Source organism: Carettochelys insculpta, chromosome 2 (genome assembly GCF_033958435.1).
Source record: "Carettochelys insculpta isolate YL-2023 chromosome 2, ASM3395843v1, whole genome shotgun sequence".
NCBI classification, from domain to species: Eukaryota; Metazoa; Chordata; order Testudines; family Carettochelyidae; genus Carettochelys; species Carettochelys insculpta.
The window spans coordinates 280205933-280224612 of record NC_134138.1 but is presented as its reverse complement, the minus strand read 5'-3'; the positions used below and the strand labels follow the sequence as shown (position 1 = coordinate 280224612).

The 18680-nt window shown below is 56.2% G+C and overlaps 1 protein-coding gene across 1 annotated transcript; it reads left to right on the top strand.

Annotated features, from left to right (window-relative positions):
- Positions 1 to 884: 884 nt before the first annotated feature.
- Positions 885 to 18412, top strand: LOC142008357 (stonustoxin subunit alpha-like). The gene is made up of 7 exons (XM_074985537.1): positions 885 to 927; positions 2062 to 2240; positions 7543 to 7679; positions 8053 to 8165; positions 9315 to 9379; positions 9535 to 9658; positions 16746 to 18412. The coding sequence occupies exons 1-7, from the start codon at positions 885 to 887 to the stop codon at positions 18410 to 18412; spliced, it is 2328 nt and encodes a 775-aa protein (XP_074841638.1).
- The last annotated feature ends 268 nt before the right edge of the window (positions 18413 to 18680 follow it).

Here is an 18680-nt window from a genome sequence, read left to right as displayed (position 1 = left end):
CGTGTAGACGCAGCCTAATAGAGTCCTGGCCTTCACAGCCTCCTCGGGCAAGGAGTTCCACAGGTTGACTGTGCGCTGTGTGAAGAAAAATTTCCTTTTATTAGTTTTGAACCTACTACCCATCAATTTCATTTGGTGTCCCCTAGTTCTTGTATTATGGGAAAAGGTAAATAATTTTTCTATATTCACTTTCTCCACACCATTCATGATTTTATATACCTCTATCATATCGCCCCTCAATCGCCTCTTTTCCAAACTGAAAAGTCCCAGTCTCTCTAGCCTCTCCCCATATGGGACCCTTTCCAAGCCCCTAATCATCTTAGTCGCCCTTTTCTGAACCTTTTCTAATGCCAATATATCTTTTTTGAGGTGAGGAGACCACATCTGCACGCAGTACTCGAGATGTGGGCGTACCATAGTTTTATATAGGGGAAGTATGATATCTTTTGTCTTATTATCGATCCCTTTTTTAATAATTCCTAACATCCTATTTGCCTTACTAACTGCCGCTGCACACTGCGTGGATGAAAGTGATTTTAGGACCCACTGACCCCGGGTGGGGATACCCAGAGTTAAAGCAGGATATTTTCCGAGCAGCAGTAGTTTTTCGGGGCACACAGGGACAGGCAGGAAAAGGAAATAAGGACAGGAGAATGGAGCCTGTACAGGCAGTAACTTTTGCCAACAATGGGCCCCCAGACCTTCCAGGGGAGCCAGGAGATAAGGGGTCTGGTGCACAGGGGCCTGGTAGAGGGAGAGGACAGAGCAGTGCAGTGAGCAACAGAGGAGCGAGAGGAAGGAGTGGGTGTGGGATGCAGAACAGAGGCTGATGCCCTGAAGGCACAAGAGATGCTCTGAGAGCACAAGTCTGGAGGAAACTCATGATGGCTGGGGAGCCAAAGGAGAGGTGGGATGGGAAGCCCACAAGTGAGTTACTGCAGAGGGCTGCCCAGTTAGAGACGCAAAGTGAAACGACTGAGGCTCCTGTAACTCCCATAATAGACCCGGAGCCATCAGTGCGACTCCAATAGGGGTGCCCGCCTCCCCGGACTCCCCCTAAGGTAGTGGCTAAACTGCAGTATGACAAATGGGGGCTTCCCACTGTAGGGGCAGTAATGGGGAGAGGGGGAACAAACACGCCCCACTGTGCTAATGGACACTGGAGCATCAGTCTGTGTGCTGGGAGAGAAATGGCTCTCCAGGAATGCTGTAGAGACAGGAAATTCAGCACAGCTGGTATCACATACCGGGGACACAACTAAGCACACGTCCCAAGAGCGATCCTGACCCGTGTGGGGAATCAGGAGTCGTGGATCAAACCCTGTGCTCAGAAACAGGATCAAACTGCTCGTGAGAACAAGGCGGGGGGAACCCTGGGAACGCCTCACCTTAGTCAGGGGAGACTGACAGTGGATTTAGCCAGTGGGCTCCTGTGGGGAAGCAGTGAAAAGCCAGAAGAAACACCCCCCTCGCCCCCGCATTAATGCCATACACAGAAGTGCGGCTGTAAAGGGCCCAGAAGGCGGCAAACAGAGGAAAGGGACCCGGGTGGAGAAGCTTCCTGGTGTGTGGGCCAAGAATAAATTGGAATGTGGAAAAATTGCTGCTCAGGTTTTAATTCAGGGGCCTGACCCCGCCCCCCCTGCCCCCCCAGCATCAGTCCGAGTATCCCCAGGAGGCAGATGAAGGGCTAAAATCCACCACTGAAAGTGTGTTAGAGCAGGTGTTACTGTACGAGTGGCCAGCACTAATAATGCCCCAGTTTGGCCTGTACTGAAGGGGGATGGGAAAACCTGGCGACTGACAGTGGATTTCAGAGCACTGAATGCAGTAACCCCGGCCACTGCTCCCGGCGTGGCTAAGGACCCAGAGGTAGTTGCTGCAGTAGCAGCAGGAGCACAGTGGTTCTCAGTCACAGACTTAGCGAATGCCTTCTGCGCCCTTCCCTGGCACCCCGCAGCTTGGTACAAATTGGGGTTCACTTATGGGGCCAGCAGTTCTGTTTCACAAGAGTCCCGCAGGGTTTTCACAACCCCCCTGCAACGTGTCGCTCTCGTGTAGTGAAGCTGTGGGAAAAACCGACCCCTACAGACCAGAAGGTCATTTCTTGTGTTGGTGATATCCTGGTGCAAGGGGACAATGAGGAGGCAGGTGGGAGGGTAACGGAGAGTGTGTTACAGATCACCCCAGACTCTGGATTCCAGGTTAGCAGAGCCAAGGCACAGGTGGTGCAGCAGGAGGTAAAGTCTTTAGGGGTCGCACTGGGAAAAGAGGGACGAGCCCCAGATGCACAATGGTGGAACTGATTGGAAAGTTTCCTGCCCCCAGCGATGTGGCCTCCTTAAGAGCCCTGCTGGGGACCATGAACTTCTGGAGGGATTTTACTGAAATGTGCACTGACAAGAGTCGCCCGCTGTGTCTTCTCCTGAGGAAAGGGCGGCAATGGGAGTGGGGCCCTGATCAAGCCAAGGCCTTACTGACCCTGAGACAGGATCTGGCCCAGGCCCCAGCCCCAGCGTATCCAAAGCTGGGAGAGCCATTCATCCTGCGATTGGCCAGCACTGACCCAGTGCTGGGAGCAGCGCTGCTACAGAAGCAAAGCCCAGGGAAACGACAGGTTGTGGCCGATGGGTCCAGAACACTGAATTACACGGAACAGAACTTCACCCCTCTGTGCGAGAGAGAGCTTGGCCTTTGTGTGGGCCTGGCAGCATCGGGAGTGTATCATTGGTGGGTCCAGAATCACCATACAGCACACACATTCCCCACTGCAATGCAGCATCTCAGGAGCGGTCCAAGAAGGGCAGGTCTCTAACCCTAGGCTGGCATGATGGACTCTGGCTCTTGTAAACCGAGGGGTAACTGTAGAACAGGAAAAGGTCCTGTCCCCTGTGCCACATGGCCTTGTAGTGCCAGGTCAGGAACATGACTGTCCCCTGCCAGGGTACAAGCAGGGGGACCGGCCAGTGAAATCAGGAGTTACCTTACAGAAGGCTCAGGAGGAAAATGCCCAGGTCTGGTTTGTAAATGGGTCTAGTTTTTTCAGCACTGGGAAAGCTAAAACGAGATTTGGAGCAGTGAAGGTAAATACCAACCAGGAACTGAAGGGACCGGAGAGGCCACACTCAGCGCAAGCTGCAGAAGTGGTGGTGGTATTGAAAGGGTTACAGGACGAGGAGCAGAAAACCAGCCTGGCAATATTTACTGACGGCATCCTTGGCACGGAGCTTGTTCTTGTGATTTCTGAGAAACAGAAAGTGTTCTCAACATTCAATGTCCTCCCCCCCGACTCACACACCTGGGGCGGCCTCTGACCGAGGCTGGGTCTGCACTAGAGTTAGGCCAACGTGGTCACCGTGCGTCGACCCAGCTGTGCATGTGTTTGCACTTCAATTTGTGCCCCACCAAAGGAAGTGCTCATTACAGCCTCGCCCTCATGCTGGGTCCTACAGCCGTAGGGAGCCAGAGAGGTGGGGCAATGGGCAGGTAGACACTAAGGTACCTATGTCCATGGGCAGCGGCTGAACTACGGGCTTGGGAGCCATGGCTCCACTGCTGCCTGGCCTGGCCCTTCTGGCTGCCCCCACCACTTCTCCCTAGCTGGAACAAGAAACTCTGCCCCCGTCGCCAGCCCCAGGTTCCCTGGGCACCTCCAGCCCCAGAGCATGAGTGCCCCCAACCCTGGAGCACTGCGCCGACAGAATGCCCCATGGCCAAGCCCAGGAACACCAATATTCCACATGAAGATGGATTACAAGCCATCGGCAATATCCTCCCTGACGTTAACCTTTGGGTTAAGCTTAGAGGTGGAAGTGCCAGAGGTGATGTTGTAGTTGGTGTCTCTTACAGACCTCCAGATCAGGGAGAGGAGATAGATGAGGTTTTCTTCAGGCAGCTTAGTGAAGCTTCCAAATCACAGGCCCTGGTTCTCATGGGAGACTTTAATCATCCGGACATTTGTTGGGAGACCAATACAGCAGCACACAGACAATCCAGGAAGTTTCTGGAGAATGTTGGGGATAACTTCTTGGTACAAGTGCTGAAGGAGCTGACCAGGGGCCGTGCGCAACTTGACCTGCTGCTCACAAACAGGGAAGAACTAGTAGAAGAAATAGAAGTGGGGGGGAACCTGGGCTGCAGCGACCATGAGATCGTAGATTTCAGGATCTGTGTCCAGAATTTGTTTCCAACACCTACCTTGATAACACTTGTTCTGATCTGTCAACCTTGATAACAATTTTTGGACCTCTGTGCTTTAAATATCGAGTCTGTTCTGGTCTGGCTGTGGGATGCAGAAGTGGGTCTGTCCCACAAAAGCTCATCACCTAATAAATTATTTTGTTAGTCTTTAAAGGGCTACTGGGCTGCTCTTTTGTTTTGCTAGAATACAGACTAACCTGGCTATCCCTCTGTTATACTCCTGTGAAGAGAGAGACTCAAGACATCGAGAGTTGTTTTTATTAATGGTGATGAATTTGGGGCAGTGGATTAAGCCTGGTGCTTCAGGGCATAAACAGAATTCCTAGAGCCCAGGATGAGATGTATCGGCACCAGTGATGGGAGCAGGGAGGAGGAATTGTCCCACATCTGCCCCTTGCGAGGGAGGTTTGTGCACCTTCCTATGAACCGGGAGGGGCTGCCCACGGGCAGAGACAGGCTGCTGAGCAAGGTTGCTGGCAACAGGAGCTGAAAACGGTGGTACCTCAAACTGTCACATGTTCTCCGTAGCCAGTGCCAGACCCAGCGCATTGGTTGGATTTCAGTACATGGGGGAAGAGAGAACCTGTCAGGTGTCTCACACTTGGGGAAAGGGCCAATCATCTCCACTGCAGTGCTGGTGGGAGAGATGGACCAGCACTGCAGCTCCCCGGTTCGCTCACTGCTCCATTTCCGACACAGTGACAGGCTGAGAGCTGCCAGGTTCCCTAGTATTCGTGAAGCACCTCTGGGATTGTTTTCCAGATTAAAGTCACTTGCTAATCAGCTCAAAACTTCCCCCAACTCTACCTATTTCCTCACACAAATTACTTAGTCCAGTAACAAAACTGACATCATTGTTTTGTTCTTTGTCTTTCTGCCAGCACTGAGTTTTGGTTTCACTTTGAATCAGATACACAACAGCAGCAGCCCTATAAATTGGGACCAGTTTGGTCCGAGCCCCAGGAGCTGGCAGGAGAGGGCACAACAGCTGGAAGGAGCATCCGAGGCTGCAGGAGGAGCGTGCATTTTTCTCCAGGCACAGAGGTATTATCTGCTTGTTGCCCAAACTTGGCTTTAATGTCTGACTAGAAATGTACATAGTTGAAAATCTGTCTGTGGAAATGGTCCTGGGTTACAGTAAGAACAAGTACTTGACTAGCAGATTTCTCTCTCTCTCTCTCTCTCTCTCTCTGCCTGCATAAGAACCAGCTGATACCAATTGTCAGGAGAGCTGGAATCACCCCAAAGGTGGTTCTTTAGACCACTGATTGAACTGAGCTCATAATCTCATGGCCGCTGGAGAGCTCCTCCATGCATTTAGCATCGTTAGCATCACGCTGCAGAAGGTGCCCCTTCCAGAACGATACTGCAAACAGGAACTCGGCGTATTCCGAGTGCTCTGGCTGTAGGTCAGCCCCGGGTGTAGGTACAGGAGGGTCAGACAATCGGGTGCCCAGTGAAATTTGCAGGTGTGGTATTTTCCGTCGGTGGCTCTCTCCCGTTGCTGCAGGTGTGTTTGTGACCTGTAAAGGCTTCGCAGTACTCAGGGTGAAATGCTCATGGGCAGCGTAGGCGTTTGCAGAGTTTTACTCTCTGTCTCTCCCTAGAGCTTATTTAGAATCTCACTAGACTCCCTAGGCTGCAGCTGCCACATTGTGGGCGCCTGCAGGAAGGGGTAGGGGGAGAACAGGGCTGGGAGCAGACGAACAGGGGGTGCTCTGCCCGGGGGGACAGAGCTTCCTTACCTATTATCCCCCCTGCCACACCCACCCACCATCCATGACAACAACACAAACGACTAGCAAAGGACTCGGAGAGCTGCTACCTGCTGCAGGCTCCCGGGGGCTCGCCCTGCCGGCTGTTTGATGGGGGAGAGCTCATGACGTGTGTGGCAGATCGACAGGGAACCCCACCTTCGTGTGACACTCTGGCAGGTGAACAGACCCCAGGGCTCTGGAGTACATTGCAGAGTCTCAGGCCCCACAGCGGGGGCGGGAAAGGGGACAGTTGCCCCCAGGCTTGGTGTTTCAAAGGGGCCCTGAGCTCTGCAGTGGCTGTGGCAGGAGATCCTGGCCCCTTGAACGGCTGTGGCTGTGATGGAGGGGGTGCGCCCAGCACCACTGTCCAGGCAGTGCTGAAGGCTGAATGCCCTAGGCCCTGCCCTTCCCCCTCGCAAAGCCCCCCCGGGGGCCCATGGTGCCCCTCTGCACCACTGCAGAGTCTAACAGTCCCTCTCTCCCTGGAGCAAATCCCTGGGGCAGACCTGCTGCTCCCGTAAGCTCACAAGCATCGACCCCGGGGCCAGCGCTGCGACCGGGGAAGAGAAGCCGAGATGAGGCTGTTGGACCCGCACTAATATGCAGTGGGGGGGCCAGTCCCCAGGAGCAAGGGAGAGGGGGAGCACTAGAGGCCGGGTAGGCTAACGGGGGAGCTGGGAGGCTGGGGACAGGATTGCCTGGCTCAGACTGTGGGACTGAGCTAAGGAGAGAGCAGAGCCCGGCCAGCCAGCGAGAGCCAGAGCTGCAGCCTGCGGAGCAGATCCAGGCTGGGAGCAGGGCGGCAGGAACACAGCCCAGTCACACGCCCCAGGAAGGGCTTGTCGAAGTCTGGATTTGCCAGCACTGGGGCCCTGAGCAGAGCCTCCTTCAGCGCGCACCATCTGCTGAAGTGAGTCTGTGCTCACGGAAGCTCATGCTCAACTTTTCTGTTAGTCTATAAGGTGCCACAGGGCCCTTCGTTGCTGCTACAGATCGACTAACATGGCTGCCCCTCCGACACTCTGCAAGTCTTGCGGGGGCTGGTTCATAAAGGTTCTCAAAATCTGCTTCAGGGTCCCATTTAACTGCTCCCCCAGCCCATTGGTCTGCGGGTGGTCGGCTGTGGCCCAGGTGTGCCAGACCCCCCACTTGTCCCACAAGCGTTGGACCCCTGATCCGTAAGGGCCTCCCTGGGGAACCCCACCCTGCTGGAAATGGACAGCCACACATCTGCCACACTGCCAGCCTCAACAGAAGTCAGGGCCACTGCTTCTGGGTGGCGAGCTGCAAAAGTCTATCGCCACCAGGATGTGTTTCTCCCCAGGACGCGTTGCCCACAGTGATAACAGACCAGGTCTTGCTGGGTCCCTCAGGCTGGCTGGCCTGCCCTGGTGTTGGCCGGCTCCCTCAGGGATACAAGGGGTTTACCAGAGTACCCCTGCCAGGGAGCCCCAGGGTGACCTCTCTTCTGCACTGCTGTGCCCCGGTCCTTCTGGCTTTCTCCATCACCCCTGGAACGGCCGTCTGTAAACTCATCAGCCAGCTGCCCGGCGCTTTATGGGCCCATCGGCTTCTGGTCCACCAGCCACCGTCTCAGGTCGCTCAGGCAGAGCTCATACAGCTTCTCCAGCACCAGCAGACCAACCGCTTCCTCTCTAGCCCGGGCCCTGACCCATCTGCCCACTTGCAGGCGTACTGCGCCCGCTGCTGCTCCAGCTCCTGGTACGTCTCCTCAGGGGCTTTCTGTGCACTCTGGGACCTTGTCCAATACCCTTCAGGGCCCCCCTTGGGTAGCACAGCCCCTTGCAGAGCTCAGACTCCCCTGCTTGTAACCCGTCCATCTGGCTGTGCATCTCTCGTGCTTTGGGATCCAGGCAAGGATTGAGATGTGGTGGCCCGTCTGGGGGAGCGACCTCGTGCAGGACACAGGCCTTCTCAAAGGAGGTGAGGAAAGCACCTATGACGTCCCCCCCCTTGAACAGGACCAGGGTGTTCACCCCAAAGCGCCGAGCAGCCTGGGGCCTCCGCCCTCATCTCGACTCACCACTGCAGGGGCTTCTTTAGCCCGCAGTTCTGCCACCGCACGCTCGTGCAGCTGCGCTCGCTCCGCCTCCCCGCTGACGGCCGTTCTCCTTTTCTCGGTGCTCCTGCAATTCCCTCAGCCTGAGCTCAACTTCCAGAGCTTTAACTCCACAGGGGAGGTGCTCAGTGGGGAGGAGCTGCGACCGGCTGGGTGGATTCCAGCTGCTCCGGGGTTCATCTGGCTGCTCCCAGCCCCTTCCTGGGCCTCAGCTGGGCAGGGGCTGGAGTCTCCCCAGAGCCTGCCTGGTGGCTCCCCGTGGGGCCTGGCCCCGTTCTCCTCTAGCTGGGCAATGAGCTAGTGTTGGTGGGTTTGCCGCTGGCGAGCCAATCTCCCTGCACAACTGGACAATGTCCATTTTAAGGAGATGATGGTTCGCCATTGCGGCTGTTCATGGAGGTCTCCTCAGCGTGCCAGCCTCCTTGTAGGTCACACATCCCAGGGGCTAGTCTGTGCCCACCCCCCCACCTTCTGGGGCTGATTGCAACAGACTCCAGGAGTAACCCCTCACTTGGTGTGACAGCCCCTCTTGAGGACCACAGCCACATTCTCTTGGGTTCAGCTCTAGACCACATCTGGGAACCATGACTTACTGCCCTTCAGCATGCCTGGACCTCATTAGCCATCCTTCCTCCTGCACCCCAGTCACTTACTGCCAAATGCCCATCCACAGGGTGCAGTGCATCCCACTGCTGCCACCAGATATAATGGGGTTTGGGGGGTCCCCGAGCAATGCCCCCCGTCCGCAGCCAGGACTGACTCTCACTCAGCAGGGAGAACAGACGGGTTAGTAGGCAACGGGGACACCGGGTGGTGTGGACTTGTCAGCCCAGGAAGCAGTCGTCGTCAGTTCATTCCATACTGGGGGACTGGGATCCTGCCTCCTTTGTTCCTTTCCTCGTTCCATACTAACCCCACCCCCAACTGCCCAGGTCTAATTCAGAAACAGCCAGTCTCCACCCTCTCTTTTGTTGGGTTCCCCCAGAGCAAAGGCCTTACCTGGCTGCCTAGGTTACAAATAGCCAGGACTAGGCTGGGTTTCCACACCCTACATGAGCTACTCAGCAGCCAGAAAACAGCCTGTCGCACAGATGTGCACGGCTCACTTTATCACGCACCCTTCGCCCAGCTGTCCTTCCCAGACATGCTCCCCAGCAAGGGTTCCACGCCGCATGTCCCTGAGCCACTGCCCAGCGCTCAGCGCTCACGCAGGGCAGCAAGATCCCTGAGCGCCCACAGGCACACCAGTAACATCAGCAGTGTTGCCCTTTGGCCAGGCTTCCGCCAGGGCCGGTTACTGCTGGGAATCACCTTCGGCGCCCATGGTACGAAGCCCGACCAGGTGTCGGGAGTGACACGGACCCACGCTCACAAACTCACCCTGCCGATGTGATGAGCCAAACGCAGCTGGTTGCAGAGGTGCGACGCCTGCAGCCAGGGAGCAGCATTTGACTCGGCCCTGGAGGATGTCAGTGTAACGCGAGTTCTTTCTTGCAGACTGACGCAGAGGAAAGCATTTGCACGTTGGCCATGTCAGGTGACACCATTGAGATACCGGCTCTGGGCCGCCCCTTCCAGCTAGGGATGCTGTACGACTGCCGCAAGGACTCCCTTATCCCAGGTAAGCCCCAGCTGTGCCCCTGAGCTCAGCAGCGAGAGGCGGAAAGGGCCACGCTCCTACCCAAGAGGGCTAATGGCATACTAGGGTGCATTAGGGGGAGCATTTCAAGCAGAGTTAGAGAAGGGGTTGTTCCCCTCTATTCGGCACTGGTGAGGCCACATCTGGAATATTGTGTCCAGTTTTGGGCCCTCCAGTATAAAAAGGATGTGGATTTGCTGGAGCAGGTTCAGCGGAGGACAACAAAAATGATTAAGGGGCTGGAGCACAAGACCTATGAGGAGAGGCTGAGGGATTTGGGCTTGTTTAAATTACAGAAGAGAAGACTTAGAGGTGATTTAATAGCAGCCTTCAACTTCCTGAAGGGGAGCTCTAGAGAGGAGGGTGAGAAACTGTTCTCGGGGCGACTGATGGCAGAACAAGGGGCAATGGGTGGAAGTTACAGAGGGAGAGGTGTAGGTTGGATATTAGGAAAAACTCCTGCCCCAGGCAGGTGGTGAAGCACTGGAATGCGTTGCCTAGAGAGGTGGTGGCTTCTCCATCCCTGGAGGTTTCTAAGTCCCAGCAGGACAAGGTCCTGGCTGGGATGACTTACTGAGGGTTGATCCTGCTTTGGGCGGGAGGCTGGACTAGATGACCTCCTGAGGTCCCTTCCAGCCCCATGATTCTGTGATACCCTTTATCCCTGGGACTGAGGCAGCTGGCTGCAAGTGGCCTGGTTACGGGTGCTTTGGGAACTGCCTTACCCACTCCCCCAGTGTCAGAGTCTGCAGTAACGGCTGGGGCAGGAGGTTCGTGCATGGGCTGGGGACATGCCGCCATTCCTTCTGGGTCAGTGGTTCTTCCCTTCTTTGCTTCTGCGTGGTTCACGCCTCCCTCCCACCGCACACGTACCCACACTGGTCAGAGGTAATCCACACGCAGCTCTCAGTCCGTACCACAGACAGGCAGGCCCTGACTGGGACAGACGCAACCTGCAGTTGTGGCTTGATGTACAGATGGCCGTGACTTCATGTAATGCCTCACAAAACACGCCCCACCCCTTGCAGGTCAGGGCACGTGGAACCAGCAAGAGGTGGACTCAAATCTGGGACCGCTGGAGCGTAGGGCAGGATCTGCTAGAGCGCTGAGCTACAAGGCAGCTGGGGCTCAGCAATGGCTGTAGAGCAGAGTCCAGCTTCCTCTGTAAACAGTCTAAGTGCCACCCCATGAGCGAGACAGTGACCCACTTGCAGGCGGTGCAGGGGTTACGCCCTCGCCCTCGCCCAGGAAGGGGCGTCCTGCGCTTCAGAGAGCCAGCTGGAACGCCAGATAAGCCCTCCTTGTCACCGCCGGCAGACAGCCTCCAACCGGGGACCACTACAGCTTTCAGCTGAGAGCCAATGGCCACTCAGCTAAGGCTGCAGAGGACACACACACACGGTCCACGTGCCACGCCATGGGACAGTGACACATGCCCGGGGGGTGTGTGGGTTACACAAGGTGCCATCGAAATCAGTGCTCTTGACCATTTGGGTTGGTTTTTTGAATTTAACATTGACCCAGGATCTAGCCCGTCCATTCCCAGAGGCCCTGCCCCTCCCTCGGCCCCACCCCACTCACTCCCCTCTCCCTACATCCCTCGCTCCTCCCCATCACCCACTTGTACCAGGCCGGGGAGGGGGGCTGGGTGCAGACTCTGGGCTGGGGCAGGGGGGTTTGGCCCATGGGGGGTGGGGCTCCAGGCTCAACTGGGGCCGAGGGGTTTGGCCCATGGGGGGTGGGGCTCCAGACTCAGCTGGGGCAGGGGGGTTTGGCCCATGGGGGGTGGGGCTCCAGGCTCAGCTGGGGCCGAGGGGTTTGGCCCATGGGGGGTGGGGCTCCAGGTTCAGCTGGGGCAGGGGGGTTTGGCCCATGGGGGGTGGGGCTCCAGGTTCAGCTGGGGCAGGGGGGTTTGGCCCGGGGGGGGTGGGGCTCCAGGCTCAGCTGGGGCAGAGGGGTTTGGCCCGTGGGGCGGGGGGGCTCCAGACTCAGCTGGGGCAGGGGGGTTTGGCCCGGGGGGGTGGGGCTCCAGACTCAGCTGGGGCAGGGGGGTTTGGCCCGTGGGGCGGGGGGGCTCCAGACTCAGCTGGGGCAGGGGGGTTTGGCCCGTGGGGCGGGGGGGCTCCAGTCTCAGCTGGGGCAGGGGGGTTTGGCCCGTGGGGGGTGGGGCTCCAGGCTCAGCTGGGGCAGGGGGGTTTGGCCTGGGGGGGTTGGGGCTCCAGGCTCAGCTGGGGCAGAGAGAGGGGTGCAGGAAAGGGGAGCACAGGCTCTGGGAGGTGAGCGTAACTAGCCCAGCTAGTCTGTGTCTGGGAGAACGACGAGAAGCCCTGTGGCGCCTGATGGACTAACAGATGTGCTGGAGCGTGAGCTTCCGAGCTGCTGGTCCCCACGGGCGAGCCCCAGCCCATGGGAGCTGCAGGGACAGTGCTGAGGCTGGGGCAAGTGCCTGGAGCTGCCTCACCTCCTCCACCCCCGCAGGCTGGGCCATGGAGAGGCGCCAGCAGCCAGCTGCTGCTGGGGGAGGTGCAGGGCAGGGGCCAGGGCAGATGGGGCCCACCTGAGTGCCCCCCCTGCATGGGGGACTTTCAGTGCCAGAAATCACAATCAGCTGGCAGGGGCAGCAGGTCAATTGCGATTGACCGGCTGGTGCCCCCGACACAGAGTTAAATGCGCAGCCCTTTGCGACAGCGGGGGGCATTGGTGTTGCTCCTTGTTCATTGCTGTGGGTGAGCTGTGCCCGGTGGGGTTTGTCACGCCCCCACCTTGGGCACTGGGCACGTAGCAGTGAAACGTCCCTGTTCCTGGTTAAATGAACCTCCCCCTGCCCGGTAGGGAAGGTTTACTTTCTCCTGATCCTTCCTTGGAGGGGGGGCTGCCCCCCAATATCCTCACCCACCCACAGCTCCCGAGAGACTCCGAACACCCCTCGCTGCATTAGTGATCTAAGAACATCAGCCCGGCCACGCCGGGTCAGCGCATTGCTGCACCCAGCCGTGTCCTGTCTGCCCACAGTCGTCGGTGCCGGCGCCTCGCAGGGTGACCAGACAGGTCGGTTCCCGAGAGACGCATTCACTCCTGTCAGCCCCAGCTTCCGGCAGCCCGAGGGTCAGGGACACCCGGAGCCTGGGGCCGTGTCTAATCGCCGTGACGGGCCTGTCCTCTGGGAACTTTTAAACTCTCTTTGCCCCCAGTGATAACCTGGCTGGGTTACTCCAAGTGCCCCTCCCCCATCTATCCTCAGGCCACCCCAGCTCCAGCCCCACGACAGCCGCTCTGCGCATGAGGAGGCTCATTGTGGGAGATTACAGGTGTCTTGGGGGTGCAGCTGGAACGAACAAGAATCTGACTTGTTGCACAGACTCAGAGACGTTGGGGCCAGAAGGGACCATCAGCTCCATTGGTATCTCCCAGGCTGTCGCTCTTCCTCCCCTTCCCCAGCCCCGGAACTTGGGTTCACTAAACCCACCTGGGCTGGATGCTGGGGCCAGGCTGCCACTTCCTTCCTCGCTCTTCTCCAGTCCCCCCGTCCCCCGAGGAGCCACGACCGTGGCTGGACAAACACCCAGCGCCCCCCTCTCCCGGGAACGGCAGCCAGTCTGTGCGAGGCTCCCGCTGCACAGGGACCCGAGAGTCGGGCTGGAGACTTAGGGCCATTCCCTCACTACCAGGTTTCACCTGGTGCCCAGAACCAGCCCAGCCAGAGAACAAAGGCCTCTCTTAGGCGCACACAGCATGGGCTCTGCTGCGCATACCAGGTGTCACGAGAGGGGCTCCCCTTGGAACGTCCATGCAAATCTGGTTTCCCTTTCCCGGGAGGCAATTTCTGCTCAGGGTGTCCTGTCCAGCTGCCTGGCTAAGCTCACGTGAAGTGCTGTGGAGAGACCGTCGTGCCAGAGTCCTTTCCCTTACGTCAGCTTCATGCAGGAACCCTCCCAGCGACTCCAGCAGGCGCTGGGGGAGCAAGAGCAGAGCATGCTCAGGAGAGTAGCCAGGGTGAAGCTACTTTCCATTGCCGGGCGATTTTTTACCCTCCTAGCAGCCAGGACCCCACTTCTGCTCCTGCCCCTACTGTGTTGTGCTTAGGCCACACCATCCCAAGGGAGATCAGCAGGCTTAGCCATAGGCCTATAACAACCCGTACTCTGCCGCAAAAAGGGGCTGGGGCACGCTGCTCCCAGCCTGCGATGGCGATGGGCACCCAGGAGGCAAACCACAGTTCCGTACTCAGTGCAGGGCTTGAGCAGTGCGCCACGAATAAAACCTGGGGCCACGTATTCAGTGCACGAGGAAATATTGCTACCATAATCCCCATGAGAACCATTCCAGCTGTGCACTGAACGGGAGGTACGGTCAATCCCCGATTTTACAGACCCCAATTTAGCGGAATTCAGGAAGGTGGGACATCCCCCAGCCTCCCCGCGTGTTGTTCCCCAAGTCCGCTGCATCGGTGCCCGTAAAATACTAAATCCCACCGCACCCCCCAAGAAAAGGTCAGGCGACTGACCAGACCCACCGCTTCCAGTCGCTGGACACTCACCATGGCTTGGCCCACTGTCGGAGGCGCCATGCGCTCCTCCCACCACAGGTGGGGTGCATACGTGGGCAGATGGCACTTGCCTCCCTGCCCCACCACTGCTGGGGAGGAGCACGTTGCGGACCTGGTGGCTCCAGTGGCTCCTCCAGTGTGAGCGGTTCAGTGGCATTTCTTTTGGGGGAGGCGGGGCTGGGGCTGGGGCTGGGGCAGCTTGGCGGGGGGGGGCCCATAAACCCTCATAATTAACAGATTTTCAGGTTTGACGGACACCCCTCCCCACATTAACAGGTGTGTTGTGAACAAGACACGAGAAGTCGTTCTCCCGCTCTACTCTGCGCTGGTTAGGCCTCAGCTGGAGTATTGTGTCCAGTTCTGGGCACCGCAGTTCAAAAAAGATGTGGAGAAACTAGAGAGGGTCCAGAAGAGAGCGGCAAGAATGATTAAAGGCCTAGAGAATGTGACCTATGAAGAAAGGCTGAAAGAATTGGGCTTGTTTAGTTTGGAAAAGAGAAGATTGAGGGGAGACATGATAGCGGTTTTCAGGTATCTAAAAGGGAGTCATAAGGAGGAAGGAGAGAACTTGTTCTTCTTGGCCTCTGAGGATAGAACAAGAGGCAATGGACTGAAATTGCAGCAGGGGAGGTTTAGGTCGGACATTAGGAAAAAGTTCCTAACTGTCAGGGTGATCAAACACTGGAACGAATTGCCAAGGGAGGTGGTAGAATCTCCATCACTGGAGCTATTTAAGAAGAGGTTAGATAGGTGGCTTTCAGGGATGGTCTAGAAAGTGCTTGGTGCTGCCATGAGGGCAGGGGGCTGGACTCAATGGCCTCTCGAGGTCCCTTCCAGTCCTAGTGTTCTATGATTAGGCTATTAAATTGAAGGTTTACTGTGGACCAGGTCATTAAAGTGCATGTCAGGGTGCATAAACACAGGGCAGCTGAATTAAGACTGCCTGGAAACCTCAGTTACGGCCTTGCCTGTGTCTGCTTGGCTCTGCCACCTTCGCTTTCTTCCACATCCAGCTTTCTTTTAAAAACCTGATGTGTGTAGATATTGCACTGGAGAAGCAGCTAGCGCCAGGCGTTACTTCCCTTGGGACCCCCGGGGTGAGAAGCACATGTGTAAGTGCTTGTTAGCCCCGTACCTGTACTCAGTGCTTTGGGGTTTTTAGCCTGGCTAGCCCCAGTACCAAAAGAAAGGGGAGGGGCCATGAGAAATCAGGACCCTGAGACTGACAATGCCCAACAACAATGGGAAGACGTCAATGCCCCAGGTCAGTCTGAATGAGAGGACAAGCAGGCTAACGAGGGAGCCAGGGGAGTCCTGTCCTCTAGAACTGGACTTGCCTGGGTCAGATTGAGTGGGGCAGAGCTAAAGAGACGGCATGTGCCTGCGCTGAGCTGGGCACCAGACAGAGCCAGAGGCACAGCCCAGAAGCAGAGCTTTGCTGGGTGGGAAGCTGCAGCCAGAGCCCCTGAGTCCAGCACAGAGGACAGATCCTGAGACAGAGCCAGAGATCCAGCCTGGAGCCACGGTGGGAGTCGGGTGGCAGCTCCAGAGCCAGAGAGGCCACGGTAGCAGCCCAGGAGCTGATGGCAGCACAGCAGAGTGGAGCTGGAGCAAGCTGGGTGCACGGAGCAGCTGGGGAGAGCAGAAGGTACCAGAGGCAGCGGCCAGGTGGTGGGGTTACACGGACTCTGCTGCACAGGACAGCAGAAGGGGAGCCCTGGAGGTCTGGGAGGAAGTGGGAGTGGGGACTCAGATCCTACCACTAGCCCATTTCCTGGGGTAGTGCAGACGCCAGGAAAGTTCCCCTCAGCAGCAGGCCCATTCCCCTGCTTACACACGTAGGTGTAACACTCTCGCCATCCGCGGCAGAGAGCAGCGCCACAGGCTAGCGTAGAAATGTCATTGTCATCCTCCTGTGGCAGGGTCGGGCTTCGTGTGTCCGTGTTCCGCTTGTACACGCCGCAGCCCATTTTCATCTCACGCACAGACACAAGAAGTGACACGTGTCACCGGTTCAGGATCATTTCGCTCTTATTCTAACTGGAGAGCGCGTCCTGTGTTACAGCAGAGGAAGGGTTGTTACTCCTGCTGCCGTTTACCCGTGTCTCCAAAGAGACTACAGCAGCAGACTCCAAAGGGAGATGTGTGAACTGGGGTTCATACTCAACACTTGGTCTCAATAGAGACAGCAATTACCTCACTCGTTACAAGGCCTGTTTCCCTTCCTTTGGTATTCGTAGTGATCTCAGGCAAGACACTTCGTATCTCTGCCCCTACCCCAACCCCTTCAGTTCCAGGTGTCTGATTTGTCAGTTTTTATTTCAATTTTTTTTTCAACCTCTGTGCTATATAACTGTCAGTCTTTACGGAAAATGCTGTTGATCTGAAGAAGTGGGTCTGCCCCATGGAAGCTCATTACCTAATAGATCATTTTGTTAGTCTTTGAAATGCTACAGGACTGCTTTTGTGTTTTGTTAGAATGCAGATTAACACGGCGACCTCTCTGTTACTGTTCTGCTCTAGGCATCACGTTATGGGATCTGGAGACACTTCGAAATCATGTAGACACAAAACCCCAGTCCAAGACCAAATTTCAGATTATTGCATCTGACACCATTGAAGACAAGACCTCTGCCCTCAGCGTCACAGCAGGGCTGAAGGCCAGTTTCCTGTCTGGTCTGGTTGAAGTGAGCGGCTCTGCAGAATATTTAAGTGATAACAAGACATCAAAACATCAATACCGTGTTTCTTTGCAGTACTCAACTACAACAGAGTTTAAGCAGCTCACTATGAGCCATTTAGGGCGCCACAATATCTCTTACCCTGATGTGTTCGACCAAGGCACGGCCACCCACGTGGTCACAGCCGTGCTGTACGGGGCTCAGGCTTTCTTTGTCTTTGATCAGGAAGTTTCTTCATCTCAGAACACACAAGAGATACAGGGAAAACTCCAGGTGGTAATTAAAAAGATACCTCAGGTCTCCATCGAAGGGGAAGGAGCTCTCAAAATGGATGAAAATGAAAAAGCACTAGCTAATCATCTCAGTTGTAGGTTTTATGGTGATTTTGCTCTTGAGAATAATCCAACCACTTACCAAGATGCCATGAAAATATATTGCAGCCTCCCAGCACTGCTGGGTGACAACGGGGAAAAGGCCGTCCCAGTGAGAGTCTGGCTGTACCCACTGGCCAAGCTGGATTCCCGAGCTGCTCGGCTGGTGCATGAGATCAGCACAAAATGGCTCATTGGTGTTCAGACCACCCTGGAGCAATTGACAGAACTCGACGTGCGTTGTAACGACATGGTAAAGAATCAGATAGCCACAATCTTCCCTGAAATCCAGAGGAAAATCCAGCAGTTCCAAGAGCTGTGTAAGCAGCATAAACAGACCTTCCAGCAACAGCTAGCAGAGCTCCTACCCTCTATCCGTGGAGGGGGAAGAAAGGAAGGGGCCCTGGTGGACATTCTGTCACATGAGAACCAGTCACCATCTGACACCCAGCGACTCAGTGAATTTCTGGACACAAAGGAGCGAGAGATGAATTATGTGAATTCCTACCTTGGTGCTCTGAGCAATGTCAAAGTGGTGTCCTCTGAGAGTGAACTAGATCAAATAATACTTGACCCTCAGCTTGACTTTGTCGTCTCCTTTACGTTCACCTCCCTGCATGAAGAGGAGCCGTATTTAGCTGAGTTAAAACAACGGCTTCAGACCCAGTCTGGAAAGGAAACTCATGATCCTGCCTCAGCCAGTCGTGTCCGTCAGAAACCAAACTCCAAAGTGTGGTTTGAGGAAAGAGAAATATGTAAAAAAGCTCGAATCTCTGCAAAGGCCCTTTCAAAGTTCGTCCGTGTCAACAAAGCTAACGAGAAGACCCGGTTCGTTGTGGCCTCTGTTCCAGACAAGGCCCATCCCGGTGCTTCCATTTACCTGTATGAGGATGGAGACCTGATCAGCACCAACTTCCAGCCCCCAGCGACGCCTCTGCCTCCCCTGTGTGAAGGAATCAGACATGACCATGTGCAGCTCACGCTGAGACCAGCCACCTATGGCAGAGGTGAGATATCCGGCTACCGGGCAGAGTACAGAATTGTCGGGCAGGAGAACTGGATGGCCGTGGATGTAAATAACACACAAGAGACGCTCGCAGTAACAGGGCTATGTCCAAACACCAAGTACCAGTTCTGATACGCTGCAGTGAGCAAACCAGGCCTGAGTGAGAGCAGCAACGTGAGTGATCCTCTGAGCACTCTGCCTACCAGCCCCCCTGGGAAGCCAGTAATAGATGCTGTAGAATCAACTGCCATTGCCCTGACTTGGGACAGGCCGAATATTACTGGAGATGGAGTTGTTATAAAGGAGTATAAGGTGGAATATAAAGAGCAGGCTGATCATAGAAGGTGTAAGGGGAAGGATGACTGGCTGGAACAAAGGACAGGGGAGAGAACTGAGGTCT

What these genes read in the sequence shown, in the direction of transcription:
- LOC142008357 (XM_074985537.1), top strand. Translation starts at nt 885, where the DNA reads ATGGCTGGGGAGCCAAAGGAGAGGTGGGATGGGAAGCCCACAA. An exon ending in CGCTGCTGCTCCAGCTCCTG is followed by an intron (nt 7,680 to 8,052) that starts GTACGTCTCCTC and finishes ACGCTCGTGCAG; the next exon opens with CTGCGCTCGCTCCGCCTCCC. An exon ending in ATGGTACGAAGCCCGACCAG is followed by an intron (nt 9,380 to 9,534) that starts GTGTCGGGAGTG and finishes TCTTTCTTGCAG; the next exon opens with ACTGACGCAGAGGAAAGCAT.